Here is an 18,068-nt window from a genome sequence, read left to right as displayed (position 1 = left end):
TTATGATTTATGACCAGTTCACTGATCTTGATAGGCTTCGTACTCACTGACAGCAGGAATGTCATTTTGTATTCTTTTTTTTTTTTTTTTTTACATAACACCTAGTAAAGTGCGTGGCACACATAGGAGGTCAATAAACATTTGGTGAATATAGTAACTAATTAATTAAATGCCTCCCAAGAGCTATAAAAGCTATAACTCAACTACAGAATACAAGATTCTGTTACTGAAGATTGGTGTATTAATTTAACGTTAGGATGGGAACAAAGTTCAGATTCTCTGCTCTTGGAGTCAGTAATACATGAAACATAACAGTGAAATAAAAGACTTGCTTGGAGCTGGACAGGAGGCTCTTTACGCGCATCTCAGCTGCGTGAGTATCCACGGTGCCACCCTGACGCTGATGTTCGTCCTTACAAGGGTTCAACTCTGTTAGGTAATCTGGTGCTTGACTAGCACTAAGGAATAAATGTTTCTTGAATTACTGTCATAGCCTTATTCCTCAGGTAAATACAAGAACTTTACATTTAGAAAGCAAGGAGGGTCTAGCAGAGGTAGTTACAAAGCCCTTCCCTATGGAAATTGTTTTTCTGTCATATGCATGCCTGTGACTCTTATGTATGGAGTCAAATTCTCCTGGGACCTTAGCCTCTCTCCGAGATGTAAATCGGTCAACTTTCAAATCTTCTGTAGTCCGGGAGAGGCTGACTCCCAGTTTAATCTGGTTCCGTCCAACTGACAGTCAGGAGTTGTTTGTTGCTGTTGTTGTTTGTAACATAGTCTGATTCCAAGACAAGTGTTATACGTTGGGAATTGCTCCTCACACATATATACCCCAGTAAAACAAATTAAATATAATATACACAATGGGAAAGAAAATCCTTGAATAGGTGTCAATGACATGGTTATTCTCCAGAATGATTCTACCAACATGCCCTCTTAAGAATTGCCTTCTCTTTATCTGAGATGAGTCTGTGCTGGGGCTGCCTGTGGATCTTTCTCGAACAGAGTCCTCTTCTGAGTGTAGAGAAAAGGAAGTCTGGTCCATTTCAGTCTTGCTGTCATGATAACAACCATCGAAGGCCATGGCTTGAACTCTACCAATATTATACATTCCAGCAAGCCGACAAAAAGACTTTTGTTAGTAAGTCATGAATATGGTTCTGTAGGTAGGAATCACAGTAAAAGTCTAAACAATCAGAATTTTAAAATAGATAGTTTCAAGAAATGCTAAGAACGCTTTGCTTATTTTAAAGAATAGAATTCTGGTTTTGCCTTTAGTATCTGACTAAAAGTCATTTTAGTAATAAATGGAAAACATCATCATAGAGATTTGTTTTTAATAGGGATTTAGCAAGGTTTATTATTGTCTCCATAGAGATATTTGAACATTATACAAATAAATGTCTCACAATTATAATGTCAATGTCTTCTAATTTAGTTCTGACCTGATAGATTGGAATGCTCAAATGCATCTTTCCTCCAGAAAGGAGCACTGTTTCAGGTTTTGCCTTTGTTTCTGAGTAGTATGAATTGTTTGCCACAAGTTTGAGTTGAAATTGAATATGATTTATCAGAAGAGCAATATAAGCCAATTGGATCTGCTTTTCAACATATTTTCCTCTTTAGAGAAAACATAGCAATACACCCAGTCAGTGTGGGTTTTTTTGTCCAAAACCAGAACAATATCATCTGGTGATCCATTTATGCTTAAATTTGGCATAGGGGTAGGAAAAGATTTTAGCTGCTCTTTTTAAATGTGAATTGGCCAAGCCTTCCCATTTTTGCTGGAAAGTACCTATAAATGATACCAACATAGCCCAATTAAACAACCTGAAATTGGCTTATTTTTCAGAAGGAGAGAATTATCAATACTTCCTGGCTCCAGTGCCTGATTGAATCTAAACTACCATTTTTCTTTAAGGTTTTACTTTGAGGAAGATAGTGGTTCTCACTGATACAGAACAGTGTCTATGAAGCAGCTATTACTAATTTCTTTCTGAGGAAACAAAATCACTTCTTGATCTATAGTGAAGTTAAAAAACAAATATGAACAGGCTACTACTGGATGAAATTATTCAGAATTCAAATTGGAGGCTACAGAGTAAATTCTGCCAAAACACATATTTGGTTCATAGCAATTAAAAAACCTAATATTCTACTGAATTCAAGAGACATAGAGAATATCTTATGTAGTCAGTAAACTAACCAAAGACCCATACTCAAGTTATGTTGTCCTTTTTTGTTTTAGCCGTAGAAACTTTTCATAATAGAATGAAAATGCATCATATAAAGATGAAATAGATCAAGACTAAAAAACTAACCTCAGATAGCCAAAAATAACATTAATAATATATTCTACTCTGGATCTGAGGATAGAATAACTAATATAGTCTCTTCAGTGGTTTCATTATAGCCATCCAGAACACTACTGGTTAACCTACTGGACATCATGATAATTTAAAACCGTGTATATAACTGATTAAATCTTGCAGTATACATTTTACCAGTAGGGTACTAATCTCCACTAATGTGTAAGTTTGTTGTTCTAGTAGAAACAGTTTTAGCATGGGTCTTTAATTTTTCACACTCGTCTGCAACTAAGCACATACCCAAGGCATATTATATCTGAAGTAGGGATTTGACTGTTTTATATTAAGTTCTAAGTCCTGGAAGTAGGAATACATTTGGATGAAGGTATAAGAAAGAAAATAACTTCTTTTTTCCTTTCTGGGCAAACGTTAACACTACAGACGATTTTTCCATGGCCCTTGATGTTCTCCCAGCTCTTGGCATCTGGGGGAGGTATGGACAGGAGTGTGATGGTGACGGTGGTAGTTAGTGAGCTTTGCTTAACTTCATGATTTCATAGGGAGGAGCTCTAAACCCTCATGTTCCTGGTCTTTCTCACTATCCCTCCATCATCCTACCCTAGAGATTTGGGAGAAGGAACTAGCATGTGTGGTTCAGTTCCTTTTGAGTCCTCACTTTGGGATCTGCATTGGTATCCAAGTTTGTTCTCTGAGATGAGGTAAAAGGGGACCATCCTCACAGGGAGAGTCCTGAATTGTCTAGCTTTACCAGTGACCAAAAGGGCAAGTATGTTTAGCACAGTGATGAAACATTAGTGAGACCTCCTGCTCACGTATCTAAGACACTCCCAACTGCTTTATCAACAACAAAGTGACATCATCCTCTCTCTCTGTCTGGTCCCCACATCTTTCTCTCTCTAAAACTCAGGTATAGAGGAAAGACGTATCACTGGTTATCCCCCAAACCTATGGACATGCCTTTCTACCCTACACCTCACCAGGGCATCCTACCCCTTTAACCATGTCTCATCTCAGACAGCCTGTCCCACTATCCTCGTTGAAGCTGCTATTCTTTCAGAGCCGCGTCTCTGGGCACTAATCGCAATAAGAACTTAACATTTGTGTAGCATTTTACAGCTTGCAGAAGTTTCAGACCCATTTACTCCACCATTTACAACAGCCCTGTGAGATAAGTAGGAAGAAATGCCAACATTCGGAAAATGAAGAATGACGTTTAGGAGACAACCCAAAAAGCAGAGCTGGGAAGTTGTGGAGTTAGGTTTGGCATCACTTCTTCGGACTCCAAATCTTGTGCTTTTTCATTTTGCCCCACAAATCTAGGAATGGCAGGTAGGACATTTCTTTGAGATAATTGTGCCTCTGAAGGAAGTGGTTTCCAGAGACTGGGGAAAGGGGAAAATGGGGAGTTGCATAATGGGCACAGTGTTTCAGTTTTGTAAGATGAAGTTCTGGAGATTGCTTGCACAACCAGGTAAATATTCTTAACACTACTGAACTGCACACTTACAAATAGTTAAGATGGTAAGTTCTACGTTATATGGATTTTACCCCAATAAAAAAATTTTTTTTAAATGTATGATGCTTATTAACTCAAAAGATTCTCTCCTTAGTGGTACATAAGAAGACTGTACAACCCCATCCAGTGAAAAAGAAAATTCAGTAGTGTGAACACATTTGTTGTATGGCCGGTGGGGGTCGGAGATGTAGACAAGTTTGGAATCAAAAGACTAGAGAGAGGTGGGCCTGGATTACGACAATGCCTCTTTCTTGGGTTAACTACTTTCCACATAAAAACAAAACAGAGAAACATCAAACTTCTTTTCCTCATCACACATTTTTTCCCTGTCATCTTTCACTTCACAGATTATCTAAATCATTACTATTCACAGTGTGGGTATGGACCAACAGCATCGGGGGTGTGTTAGAAACGCAGACTCACCGCTCTCTCACCCCGGATTTACTGAACGAAAACCTGAACAAATCCCAGGTGATGTGTGCACATCCATTACTGCATACTTGTCTAAAAGCTCCTGGTTTCCTCACACCTGCCTACTGTCACTGTGGGTATGTATGTGGTGAGGACACTCACACAGTCAACAAAAGAAATGGAAGCATCAGCAAAAAAGCGAAATCAGCTTCTATTACAGCGTTGACTCAAAGGCTCTATAGTAGAAGCATGAAGGAGCGTTTCAGGAGATCTGAACTGCAACTGCATCTCTGTTGGCCGTGAATCTTTTGGCAAATCACCTTCCTTCACTAAAACTCTGCTGCTTCATTTAAAAAATAGAGATAATAATCTCTGTAAGGCTGACCTCACGGAGCTGATATGAAGGTTCGATTTGAAAAGAGGATATAAAACACTCTGAAAAGTAAGGAATGCTCTCGCTATAAGTGTAACAAATATTAAATAATGTTTTGGGCATGTATAATTGTGCATGTAAGAATTTCTTAAACCAATGTGAATATATTACATTAAAATTATGTGCATATCTGTGTATATATACACACACACATATACACACACAGATAGTCTCAAGTGTAGGCTAGCAAACAAATCGATATGATCAATTAGGTTTTATGTCAGTTCTCATAATAACAGTGAACTGGTGCCCCAGTCCTTTGTGAAATGAAGCCGGTAGATATCAATCTATCCATTTTTATTAAATAATGGCACAAGAAACATGTGAGGACATTTAGAACCCAGAAGGCACCTTTTATTCCCAGTATACTGCGGAGAGAAGAATCTCTCTTTATGTTCTTCCACTCCCCCAAGTGACAAGAAGAGAAACATAAATCCTAGCTCTGGTGGAGAGAAATACATCATTTATGGATTGAGAGCACAGCCATTGGAGTCAGGGAGGGTCAGAATCAAATCCTGATTCCTCTTGGGCTGTGTGACCTTGGCCAAGTTACTCCCTATCTGCTCCTATGTCACCTCTGTAAAACGACGGTGATAAAGAACGGACCTCTTGGGGTCACTCAGCATGAAGTGACATACAGTATGGTAGCGGTAGTATAATACCAATATAGTAAACACACGTTAATGTTAGCTGTTCTCACCATTCTCATCATCATCATCACCTGCTGGAAAGGATATAGTTCGTACATCAACCCTTCCTTTTCAAAGGATAGAGTCAGTGGGGAGGGCACACTGAGCAAAGTGCCTCACTCCAAAAAAACTCCTGGCAAAGGTGAGTAAGAATGCTGAGGAGACCAGCGAACACAGAGTACGGTTCAATAATAAATCCTGTAAACCTGCATCTGGCCAAGGTATAGAGACTTAACACAAGGGCTGTGACACCGTCAGGAGAGGATTATAGGTAAGGATAGTCTTTTTCACATTCCAAAGGGATCCACTAGTTGAACAAGCAGTACCTTGCCTGTCTTGTTGAATTGCTCCCGCTCTTCCGCGGTGGTGAGGTAGTTCACAGCTGCATACTCGATGACTGACAGGAGCACAAACAGGGAGCTGACCCACAGGTACACGTCCACGGCCTTGATGTAGGACACCTGCGGCATGGAGGCGCTCATGCCAGAGAGGATGGTGGACATGGTCAGCACCACGGTGATTCCTGCCGTTGGAGAGTAGTGACAAGCTCAGCGACATAACCTTCCATTCTGGGATCTGGTGCTGGATTACACCAGGGGATGTATCTGCTCACAATATCTGGTGAGCAAAGCTGGGAGTGGGGGAGGAATCCCTGCCCGTTACCCGCGTACACATCATGAGCCTAAGCGAGAAGCTCTCCTTGGATTTGTCTTTCCATCTTCTTGCCTTTACCCCAACTGTCTATGGCGTTTCCTTCCCTCCGTGGAAAGACTTCACAGACTCATACATATCTCTAAGGATGAATTCCTTTGTCCTCCATTGGGCCTCTTTAAACCATCCCAGAAAGGTAGAAATGTGTTTAATTAAAAAAATCCTCTGGGAAATAAATTCTAAAACCATTCCTACTAGCTTTTCCCATCATTTTACACTTTTCTTGTTAAAGAAATTGTCTTCGAGTCAGTCTTTTATCTTTCATTCATCAGGGAGTGATCTTGTCATTTTCCATATTTTTCTTTCTTATCGAATACTTACGAGCCATCACTATTGCTATTACTTTGTCCCTTGTTACTGAAACTATAGTTCAAGTGAGATTTAGAATGGAAGTGTTGCTGGTGGAGGCTCAGTTCAGTGTAAATACTTACTATGCACCTGTGAAATGCCAGTTACCCTCCCCTTCCCTCCTCCCACCTCTCCCCTCTCCCCTCCTTCTTTTGTTCCTTTCCTTTATTTTCTGGCATAAGCATCAGAGGTGATGAGATCAGGGTTCTAGGGGACAATGGAGAAAGACTGTCTCTGAGATTTCCTTAATAAAATGCTGGCCTGGGGGAGGGCTAGTCTGTGTCTGCACTAATTTCTCAGAGGGATGCTGCGAGAGTGCTGCCTGGAGAGAAAGTACAGTATTGTAAATATTTGAAATGTACACTAGCTGGCATGGCTTTATTTCCTAACTTCCCACCAGGGAGGCACAAATGGAGTCCTTAATGATTTTTATAAGTTGTAAGGACATTTTAATGTCAACAGACAGAGTCCTGAACAGCAGGAAGAGCACCATGATTTACTCCTAAATGTACAGACGCAGCATGTGGACAGCTTTCACCAACACATTTCTACCCTTTCTACAATAATTCTTCAAGGTTCTCATCTGAGGGAGCCCATATCAAAGACAATGACAAATCTACGGAGCTATTCAATTTCAAATTAAGTTTTTCCGTTTCTCTGATCAAGACCAACAGGACTAGGCAATTTGGCAGACACCACAGGAGGGCCCTGGGACCTTCACAGTGAGCTGAACTCCAGGAGAAGTCACCTGAGTGCTATTCTAGCTCTTACCGGTGAACGCAGGCCACGGCCTCACTGAGTCCCGGGTTTCCCCAACAACGGTAATATCGACAATCCGTGTATCGGAGGATGCTGTTTGCAGTCCTTGCTACATAAGCGTGGAGATGTGAATTTTTTATTCCCATTACAGGTGTACATGTAGCCGAAGCCAAGATTATTAAATAAAGCTTGCTTGCTTTTACTGAATGTTTACCCACCACAAACCTAGGTAAATATTATTAGCCATACGTTGCAGAAAAGAAATATGAGCTGAGAGTGGCTAAGTAACTGGCCTGAGTTTTGTCAGGAACAGGATCAGAACCTTTCTGTTTGAGTGTAGAACCCATGCCTTTTACATGCAAGCCTGCTGCCTCTCATTCTAGACCTATAAAGGGATTCTCCTTTTGTTCTCAAGATTATAAACCAATCTCGGGGCACCTGGGTGGCTCCACCATTGGTTGAGCATCCCACTCTTGATTTCTGCTGAGGTCATGATCTCAGGGTTGTGGGATCAAGCCCCATCTCAGGCTCCACACTCAGCACACAGTCTGCTTGAGATTCTCTCCTTCTCCCTCTGCCCCTCCCCCTACTTGCTCTCATTCTCTCTTTCTCTAAAATAAATTAATAAAAAACTTAAAAGATTATAAACCATTTTCTGTACATGAAGCATCTCTGAGAGAAGACACTACAAAACTGAGAGTATAGGGGCGCCTGGGTGGTTCAGTCAGTTAAGTGTCTGACTCTTGCTTTTGGCTTAAGTCGTGATCTCAGGGTCATGAGATTGAGCCCGTGTTGGGCTTTGCACTCAGTGGGGAGTCTGCTTGAGATTCTCTCCCTCTCCCTGTCTCCCTCCCCCTGCTCATGCTCTCTCTCTCTCTCAAAATAAATAAATAAAATCTTTAAAAAAACTGAGGGTAGAATTATGTCAGAAAGCATGAAGGTACTTTGCGTTTTTCAAAAAGCTAAAAGTCTCATTCTTTTCAGGACTTCACTGGTAAAACTAAATGAATCCTACACTAACATTCGTATTTAATAGCTTTCCTTATTTAAAAAATTTTAAATGTCTTTTCTTACTGGTGTTCTAAGATAAAACTTGCTTTTTTTCAATGGACAGTAACATGGGGCTTAATGGACAAAATGAGGATTTAGAACAAACACATGAATATATATGCCAGGCAGGTCTGTTCATGCATTCTAAATTGACGACAATGGGGCCAGTAAAGGAAACTGCATTATCTATTTTTTACCAAAGAGCAATAAACTATCAGTCATTTTCCTTCAAAGTGTACTTAGTGCAGGTAATTTACTATAGCTTTATTTTTTTTGAAACCAGCATTTTAGATTTTCCTTGTTTAAAATAAGCAATAAAAAAAATAGAGAGTGGGGAGGGGGGATCGTTTAAGTTTGCAAGTAAAGGATGGGAAAGCTGATATATAAATTTTTAATGCAAAAGAACTTGAGTCAGGAGTACTACAGCCACTAATTAAACACACTTATGTCTTGAGCTACTCCTTAGATATACATTTATCTTGACAAATTGTATTCCTTCCAAATCCATTAAAGTTAACATCCCAATAAAGGCATTTTAAACATATGAAGTGACCATTTAGTCAAAGAAAGGTTCTATGCTGGGATTAGAAAATTATTTTTTTACCTACTGATATTTCTATGTATGGTCAGGAAAGTGTTAGGACACAATATTTAGTCTGTTGCTATGGGACTCAACTCCCTTGAGCCCATGACGTTACACTATACTAACTCTTAAGGACATGTCTAGGGCCTACAAAACCCTTTGGTCTGGAAAGAGTTACTCAGCTTTGTGTTTCATTGGCCATTTTTCACCACATATGAACGGGAGGTTCATGGGCCGGTGTGATGGCAGTAGGGCATGTGGGCATCACTTTTAGAACTACTGAGTCAGTTCATCCCTTCCGTAGCTGTGGTGTGGGCAGCTCTTTGAAGGGATAGGTATCTACATTCACCTTTAAATGAGTAAAAACACTTTCCCTGTAGGCCTAAGCAGAAAGAAAATATTAAGTGATGGGAGGGAAAGGAAGGTAGGCTGGATATCCTAACACCACCACTCTACGGCCAGAAAGCAACAACAGTTATCCCACAAAGGTGGTGCCAGAGTCCAGTGCCTAGAAGTTCTGGGAACCTCAATGATGGTTAAATGAATTGCTCCTAAGTACTTACTTTTCCAGTTATATGTCATATTCTCTGTTAGGAGACATTTTTCTTTATCAGCAATGACATGCCTGAAAACTTAAGTTGTCTGTTTCCTGGTAAATGACCCCATGACTTAATATGTTATACATGAATGACATATTCCATGCAGAGGGGCCAAATGAGAAAGATGGAGGTGAGGAAAGGAAAGACATAGAAGGAAGAAATGAAAGTATAATAGTACTCATCCTTCCATGAGGGTTAGGACACTCTTGAACGGCTTTATCATAGTCTCACTCCCTCTCCACACCAAATCAAATGGAAAGCTAGATTAGTACTTTTAAGGTATCCCACATTCCAAGTTATGGTAGCTATTATCTTTTATGAGAATTGCCTAGTCACAAGTGATACTTCCATGCTGTTCAGCCTCAATCGTTTTTCACTTGAAACATGACAAATGTGAAAAGATCTTTACCAGCAAATGATTCATCCTTAATTAGAAAATGAATCCAAATGTGGAAAGGTCTTCATCAGCAATGAATGAATCATCGTTGTTTTCAATTAGTAACTAAAATACAGTTATTAAAAACATGGTGGGCTAAACATTGACAATTTAACAACTATGTATTGAGCACAAAATATGTGCAGGGTACTGTGCTAGTTACTACAGGAACAAAAAAGGTGGTCAAATGATCCTTGTCCTAAAGGAACTCACCTTCTAATAGAGAAGACAAGTTAAGCTACCAAGGTGCCCCACGGCTACATACAAAATAGAGGAAGTGAGGTAGAAGAGATACCTTAGGAGAGATATGAAGAACCATGTGGCTCAAATATGGGAGACACCATGTCTGCCTGGAGCCATTAGTAAAAGCTTGTGGCCACTGAGAAATGGCAAGACTTTGACAGAGAAGGATAGGTAGAGAGGGCATCCTAGGTAGAGTAAGAACAAGAACAAAGGTACAGAAGTACTGTAGAGAAGATAAGCAGTAAGGCATGGGTGGCTGTTTGAGAACACTGAATATTCAAATTGGTTGAAGCTTAGGGCAACTGTAGTGGGGCAGGAATATGGTTGAAGATTTAGCAAATAAAAATACAGGACACTCAGTTATATCTGAATTTCAAATAAACAATAAGTAATGTTTTAGGATAAGCATATCCCATGCAATATTTAGGATGTACTTATACCAAAACATTATTTGGTGCTTGTCTAAAACACAGACTCAACCAAGTGTCCTCTATTTCATTTGGCAACCCTCAAGTGACACCTTAGATTCCAAGCTGAGAGTATTTATTCCAATGACATTTGAGATGAGAGTATTGTGATCGCAGCTGAGTTTTGTGATCACAGAGAGTATTGTGATCACAGTTGAGTTCAGAGTATTGTGATCACAGAGTATTGTGATCACAGGGTTGAACTGTGGTAAGAAGATTAGGGAGTGAAATAAGCAATTATAAGGCCTGTACAAGCCCATACTACAGCTTTGTGCAAATTAGTAAATTTTCTGGAGGATGTCACTCCTTTTTTCTGGAGGATGTCACCCCAAACCATGTCCCATGGAGCTTGGGCTGGATTTCTGCTCCCTACTCACATCTGGGTCAGATTTCACAGCCTTGCAAGATGACCCTGGGCAGGTAGGGGTCTGTTAGAGCAATCCAGAGAAAATTAACAAGGGTCCCAGTTCTGGTCAAGGCAAGAAGAATGGAAGAGAAAGGATAAACATATTACAGAGAAGGCTGACTCTGAAGATTTAGATTCCTTATAAGCCATGGTTCTCGAAGTCTGGTCAGTGGGTCCTTTGGGCTCTCCAAGACATTTTCAGAGGGTCTGTGTAGTGAAGATGTGTTTCACAATACTAAGACATTTTTCGTTATGTTGATATTTGCAATGGTAGGAAGCATTGGTGGGAAAAGCTGCTGTAGCCTAAGCATGAATTAAGGCAGCAGCACCCAACTGATCTAACAGTCACTCTGTTCTTCAGCTTTTAGCATCACAATAAAAAAAAATCTGTAAAAGTTGTTAATTTTATTAAATTATAGCCCTTGTGTATATGCCTTCTTAATATTCTGGTTGGTGAAATGAGTGGTATGTAGAAAGCACTTCTGCATACCAAAGAGCAATGGCTATCTGGAGGAAAAGCACTCAGGCAATTGAGTTATAAGCTGAACACCAGACGTTTTGAAAAATGGAACACCACTTTCACTTAAAAGAACAACTCACGGGCAAACTATGGTGTTCAGATTTGGTTATCTGGCAGACATTTCTCAAAACTGAGTAAAGTAAGCCTCTCACTTGAAGTAAGACAACTCATGGTATTTGTTGTCTAATGATAAAATTTGAGCTTTCAAGTCAAAACTAGGATGTTAAATACGTATCTATCACTATGAGCTTGATAACTTCCCACTACTCAAACACTTTTTGATGAGATTAATGGTGACATTAATGGATGTGATTTTCAAAAAGACTATTTATTTATTTATTTATTTATTTATTTATTTATTTATTTATTTTATTTATTTTGAGTGAGAGCAGGGGTGGGGGGCAGAGGGAGAGGGAGAGACAGAATCTCAAGCAGACTGCCCACTGAGCACAGAGCCCAATATGGGGCTCAATTCCACAACTCTGAGATCATGACCTAAGCCAAAATCAAGGGTCAGACACTTAACTGACTGACCCACCCAGATGCCCCAAATGGGATTTTTTTGACATTGTATAGTGAATTACATGAGCGTTGAGAAGATAGAGCTCAGTGTACCAACAGTTTTCAAATGACTGATGCTTGGGTAAAAGATCTAGTCAAAATGCAAAATGGATCAATGCATTTTAGTCTAATAGAATAGAAAAAGTCCATTGATGTGGTTTCAGATTCAACATGGTAACTAACCGTTGAGAAACTGTCACTTGCTGAGTTTTGGTGCAATGTCAAGGAGGACTATGCACAATTATCTGAAAACACTATTGAAATATATGACTCTTTTCTCCAACCACATATCTGAGCAAGGCCAGTTTTCTTTCTATGTTTCAACTAAAACTTATTACAACAGATTGAACAAAGAAGCAGAGGTGAAAATCCAGCTGCCCTCCAGAAGGCCAGATAGTAAAGGTTTGCAAAAATGTACAACAAGCCACTCTTCTCACTTGTTTTTTTGTTTTAGAAAAAAGTTATTTTTCATAGAATGTGTTAACTTGTAATGAGTTTATTGCTAATTTTAAATGGACTAATACATATTTTTAAAAATTCTGTTTTAATATCCAACATGGCTAATAGTGATAGTTATAACCCACAAAAAACAAAAGCTCTCTGGGGTTCCTGATAATTTTTAAGGTGTAAGTGGGTCCTAAGAACCCAAGAATGACTGCTAAAGACTAAGAAGGAAGTTGAGGACCCAAATATGAAAGATTCAACACATTTGGGGGCCCTTAAAAGAACAAGAAAAGTCAAGAGAAAAAGTAGAGTTTGGGCAGGGATGGTGGAGGGGGATAGTAGCCTGTGGGGTGTTGAACATGTGGAGTGCCTGCAGTACGTACGGGTGAAGTCCAGCAGGCATCTGGGAATACCATCTGGAACTTGAGGGAAGGATCTGAGATAAGGACTTAGATTTGGGGTGGAGTGCCTGCAGTACGTACGGATGAAGTCCAGCAGGCATCTGGGAATACCATCTGGAACTTGAGGGAAGGATCTGAGATAAGGACTTAGATTTGGGTTACTTTCATAAGGACAGTTGTCAGAAATGAGAGTTTTGCTCTATTTGATGAGAGAATCAAAAGTGAGCAAAACCTTTGGAGGGAGTTACCCAGACTCAAGGAGTAAAAGGAAGACAAATGAAAGAAAAGTTTAAAAGAAGAGAGAACCTAGACTAGTGCAGAGTACTGCAAACACATTTATTTTTTGTTTGTTTAGTTTTACCCAACACTATGGGCCAGGCATCAGCCCAGGCAGTTGACGTGAATGCTCCCATTCATTTCATAGAGTGACCTTAGAAGGCGATATTAATCATTTCGTTTTGCAGATGAGGAAGAGGAAGCTGGGCTTTTGACCACTACACTTGGTTCTGAATTTGGAGAGGATGCTTAATAGTGTCAAGTATTTCAGAGTGTGATGAAGGGGAAACAACTGAGAAAAGGCAAATGGGATAAACAGACAGAGGATCTTCTGGAGAATCAGGTAGCCCAGTATTTGGAAACAGCCAGTAAAGCAGAGTGCAAAATATCTTTATTTTTTTAAGAGACAGAGAGAGAGAGTGCTGGCAGGAGGGGAAGGGAGAGAGAGAACCTTAAGCAGGCTCCAGGCCCAGCACGGAGTTCGATGCAGGGCTCGATCTCAGGACCCTGAGATCATGACGTGAGCTGAAATCAAGAGTCAGGTGCTTAACCGCCTAACCCACCCAGGTGCCCCCAGAGCACAGAGTATCTTTGAAAAAAGTTGAGGGTGTTAGGAAGCAAAAGCCTGAGAGGATAGCAGTGGTATAGGACTACTACAGTTCCCTTTATTAAGATAAGAGGGAGAGGGACACTTCTGATTTATATATTATTTTTCATAAATCTGCATAGCAATCTCCCAACCCTCTAGGGAATCAGATGTAGATACAAGAAGCATAGAATTTCAGGGGTGACTTAAAGGCATTCCAGTGTTCTCTACTCTCCCCAACCCACCCTGGAACCAGCTTTTATTACTTGTCATTTTCTAAGTGTAGGAGCTGAACAGTTGGCTTCAGGAATCTGATTGAAAATCATGTTCATAAACCTTTAGAGACTGAATGTCTTTCTCATTCTGTCTTGAGGGCTGGAAATGTTCCTCTCGTCTCCTGTTCAGCTCTACCCTGCCCCACTGCCGTACTGAGGTCAGGGCGCAACTCCTCTGATGTGAAGTCACAGCCGCAATAATTTAATTACTCATTCAGATGGTATTTTTTTCCCATGAGATAGTCAAGCCTCAAATGCTTATGGATTGAAGCTTTTAATAGGGGAAAGAGGTGAACAAATTATTAATATTAATGACAATTTATGTCTTTCAAATGATCTTTTGAAGTATGCATATAATTTGTGAACATTAGCTTAGAAATCACCCTTTCTGGAATGAATTGTGTGATAATTACAGTGATTGTGAAGCACTTATAACAATCTTCTCTCTAGGTAGAGCATTACAGGTGAAAGAACAAAATCAGCTGAAATGAGGGAGTTCTGCCCTGAAACACCCAGGAAGGCAAGTGGGATTGACTCTTAGGTTTTCACGAAGTAACAGGTTATCCAAGTGCTTAGCCGGGCACCTTCCACTTTGCAAGAACTCAGTCACTGCTAAGCGGGTCTGAAATCGTTCACATAAATCAGTGTGTGTGACAGTGGCATGTGGCATGCTAGATGGAGTAGGTAATCATACCTGTGTGAGGACTTGAAGCTGGCGATGCCTCCCCCGTGAAATCTCTTGCCAACTAAAGAGCCACAGTAACTGAAATTTCACTGTGCTTGGTTCTGATTGTGGTGTTTAGGTTAAGCCCCAATTTCTAATTAGCATTGCCCCCATCCCAAGAAGTAATGTATTAAGATACCAGTAGTACAGTGTGAATTAGTTTGAAGGTTCTTTTTTCTATAATGCAAAGGTTTGTCACACAAAGCGAAGTGGGCTGGAGCAAGGGATTGGGGAGGTTTCCCTGAAAGTGAGGAGATAAGTTTGTAAAGTGAGGCTCTTTATGCTTCATAATTTCATAATTTCTCCTTATTATTCTGCCTTTGGTCAGCTGGAGCAGGCTTCCTACTTAATGCCTCAGCTCCCAAGGAAAGAGTCCGAGTACAGTTTGCCTCCGAGGCTGTCAAGATAAATGTTGTAACCTGAGTGCATAGCTCTAACTACCCCTACTAAACTAGGACTCTTTTCCTCTCCACTTATCACCCCTTTTTATTTACCTTCTTGAACTTTCTCTGATATTAACATTTCACAAAGGTACAGAAAGCCTTACCCAGGGAAACTCTTGCAGGAACGGCTCTCCGGTCAATCCAAAATGAAACCCACAAAAGCATTACCATCAGCATAGCTGGGAAATAGGTTTGCAGCACGAAGAAGATATGCCTCCTTAGCACAAAGTTGATGAAAAGCCTATTGTACCAACCTGTGAGAAAAAGCCAGTTTTCCTTAGAACAGCCTTCCTCAGGAAAGCATCACACTTCTTGAAATCACCGGCTTCTTTAAACTCTAAGCTCTAAGGGAACATGGAACGGAACACACTCACCCTTGTTTAGCCAGCAGGAGGATAGGGCCTTTGCCTGGCGCTCCACCAGTATTTGTTGAACTAACTGACTTTGGTCTGTTTAGTTATGTGATTCAAAGATTCTCCTTAAATTTCATAGCTGCTGTTCAGGAATGACTGGTAATTATATTTTGTGGAATGGCCTTTAAAGACCTTGCTCCAAAATATATTGTGTTTGCATTGTTTCTGCAAGTGGGCAAGTCTTCAATACATGACTAATGACTGGGTGCAATAGCCAATAAACCATTTATTAGCTTTAACAAATGGAAGGGAACATTTTATCTGAAGGAAAAGATTCACAATAGCTACTGAGTCATTGGATTCCAAGTTGGAATCCAGACAGCGAGGGATTCATAAAGGGAGTGGGTGGAAGGAATATCTGTAAACTGTTTGTATTATTTTAAAGTCTGGTGGGTACCATTAATTTACCTATAATAAATCTGGAAAAAGTAATCAAATGATGATGTGTCTTTGCTTCGGTTGGAATTATATGAACTCATGTTGGTAATATTGATTGATGCATGCTGATCAGAAGCAACAATTGCGGTCACATCCACACAATTTTGTTCAGGTTTCCCTTTTCACATTGGCTGAAAGGAAGTTTAAAGCCAAAAAATAAGGAACTATAGATTAAAAATTATAAAATAAAATCATAAACATTGCAAAAGGGCTTAGAGAACACTTCCACTATCCTCAGTTGTAATTTCTTAGGTAACTCAAGATGGCACACTTATTAGATGGATCAGGTTAATATTTAGGCATTTGGCCTAAAACATACACCTAGTAAACCCACCCTGAATTGGCAGACTCTCCTCTTAGTATTCTATTCTCAATTACGTGTTGATGACCCTTCTCGTCCCTATCTGTCCTGAGGTTCTCTCTCACCACCAGTTAATATATGTTTCAGGAATATCAAACAATTTCATTCCCAAGGGAAATAAAAGACACATTACATAGTGCACTGTAAAGTCAGAATACACATTATTTTTTGAGCTGCTCATTGTCTTGTATTACCCATGTTACAGCCCCACCTCATTATTGTGTGCAGTGGAGAATTTTGATTATAGCTGTAGAGTGGAATAACAGCCTCTCTGATGTTATAGCTTCATATAATTATTGTGAGATTAAAAGAGATAAGGAAAAGTCGTGGAAGAATTTTATAAAGACACTGTTAGTATATATGGTTTTAACTATGAACTAAATTTTGGTAACAGGGTCCTTTCTTTACTCAGAATTTTCTGAATAATTTTCTGAACACTTTGTTTTTGGCAATCGAGCAGGAGAAATGCTGCTCTGTTGTGTGGTTCTTCAGGGCAGGGATGTCTAGGGATAGTATTGTGGTTGAAGCTATAGGCCAGGAAAAGCTCTCTCCACCACCAGGAAAGGAGGTGCTGCCTTGGAAAGATGTGGAACCCTCATTTTGGAAAGTATGATAAAGAGTCTGACTCCACTTTTGACATTTGACATCTCGTAGCTCCCAAGCCCCACTTTCCCTCCCTTTCTGTCCCACATCTGGGAAAGCTAAAAAGAAAGCTGGGTCCTCCCTCTTTTGGCACCCATAGGAAGTTCAAATCATGCCAGGGAGCCCTCACCTAGCCCCACTCTCTAACCACCATAAAACCCCAAGCCAGTCACCCCTCCCTGTTTTCTCAAGCTATTTCAGACCTACTTGGGAGCCTACCCCACTCTTTAGAAAACCTCATTGTGTGTGTAATAAATCTCTTTATACCCTTGTGCAATGTGTGTGGCCTCATCAATGTTGAACCACATTCTGGGTGGAAGGGCCCATCAGCCTCCATCAGGTTGCTGCATGATAGAAAGAAGGGGGAATTTATGAAAGGGAGAAGGGGGCTAGAGAGTGGGCAGCCAGGAAAATGCAAGAGAGGGGAAGTGATTGAGGAGTCAGTCCCAAGACAAGGTTCAAGAAGGTTTTAATACCTGGAGACTGTCACCTTCAATGGCCTGTGACACTAAAGGCCTCATTCTGTGTTGAAAGGATCCAGGTGTTGTTGATGACAATAGTGACGATGATAGCTACTCGCTAATATTTCCTGAGCACTTACCATATGGCAAACAGTACTTGAAGTTATTTATGGCAGACAGTATTCTAACTTATTTAAATGTATTAAATCATGTATCCTCACAACCCTATGAGGTAGGGAGTGTTATACAATCAACTTAAAGATGAAGATATTGAGGCTTAGGGAGATTAAGCAACTTGCCTACATCTCTAATAAATGGCAGGGCCAGGATTTGAACTCATGGAGTCTGTCTCCAGAACTTGTACTTTTAGCCACTACATTATGCTGCGATAAATAATAATTATCAATGCATTCTTGAGGGGCAGGAGTCATTGTTTTTTCCTTTGTAAATTTACAGTGCATGATTGTGAAGGACATTGAAAGGCATGAGAGGGCAGAAGCCCTCACCTGCTTCTTAATATTGCCAGGGAGTAGTGAAGA

At 40.2% G+C, this 18,068-nt stretch overlaps 1 protein-coding gene across 1 annotated transcript in view; it reads right to left on the bottom strand.

Moving 5' to 3' along the window:
* Positions 1-820: 820 nt before the first annotated feature.
* The window catches only part of GABRR3 (gamma-aminobutyric acid type A receptor subunit rho3), a 45,856-nt gene continuing 28,608 nt past the window's right edge, over positions 821-18,068 (bottom strand). Inside the window, exons 7-9 of the mRNA XM_026499957.3 lie at positions 15,319-15,468; positions 5,709-5,905; positions 821-1,135 (exon numbers count right to left, since the gene is read on the bottom strand). Of these exons, the coding sequence (XP_026355742.2) occupies positions 821-1,135; positions 5,709-5,905; positions 15,319-15,468 (662 nt within the window). The remainder of the gene's footprint in view (positions 1,136-5,708; positions 5,906-15,318; positions 15,469-18,068) is intronic.

This window comes from Ursus arctos, unplaced genomic scaffold, assembly GCF_023065955.2.
Source record: "Ursus arctos isolate Adak ecotype North America unplaced genomic scaffold, UrsArc2.0 scaffold_4, whole genome shotgun sequence".
Classification (NCBI taxonomy): domain Eukaryota; kingdom Metazoa; phylum Chordata; class Mammalia; order Carnivora; family Ursidae; genus Ursus; species Ursus arctos.
The sequence above is the reverse complement of the archived record's forward strand: the minus strand, read 5'-3'. Positions and strand labels throughout refer to the sequence as shown.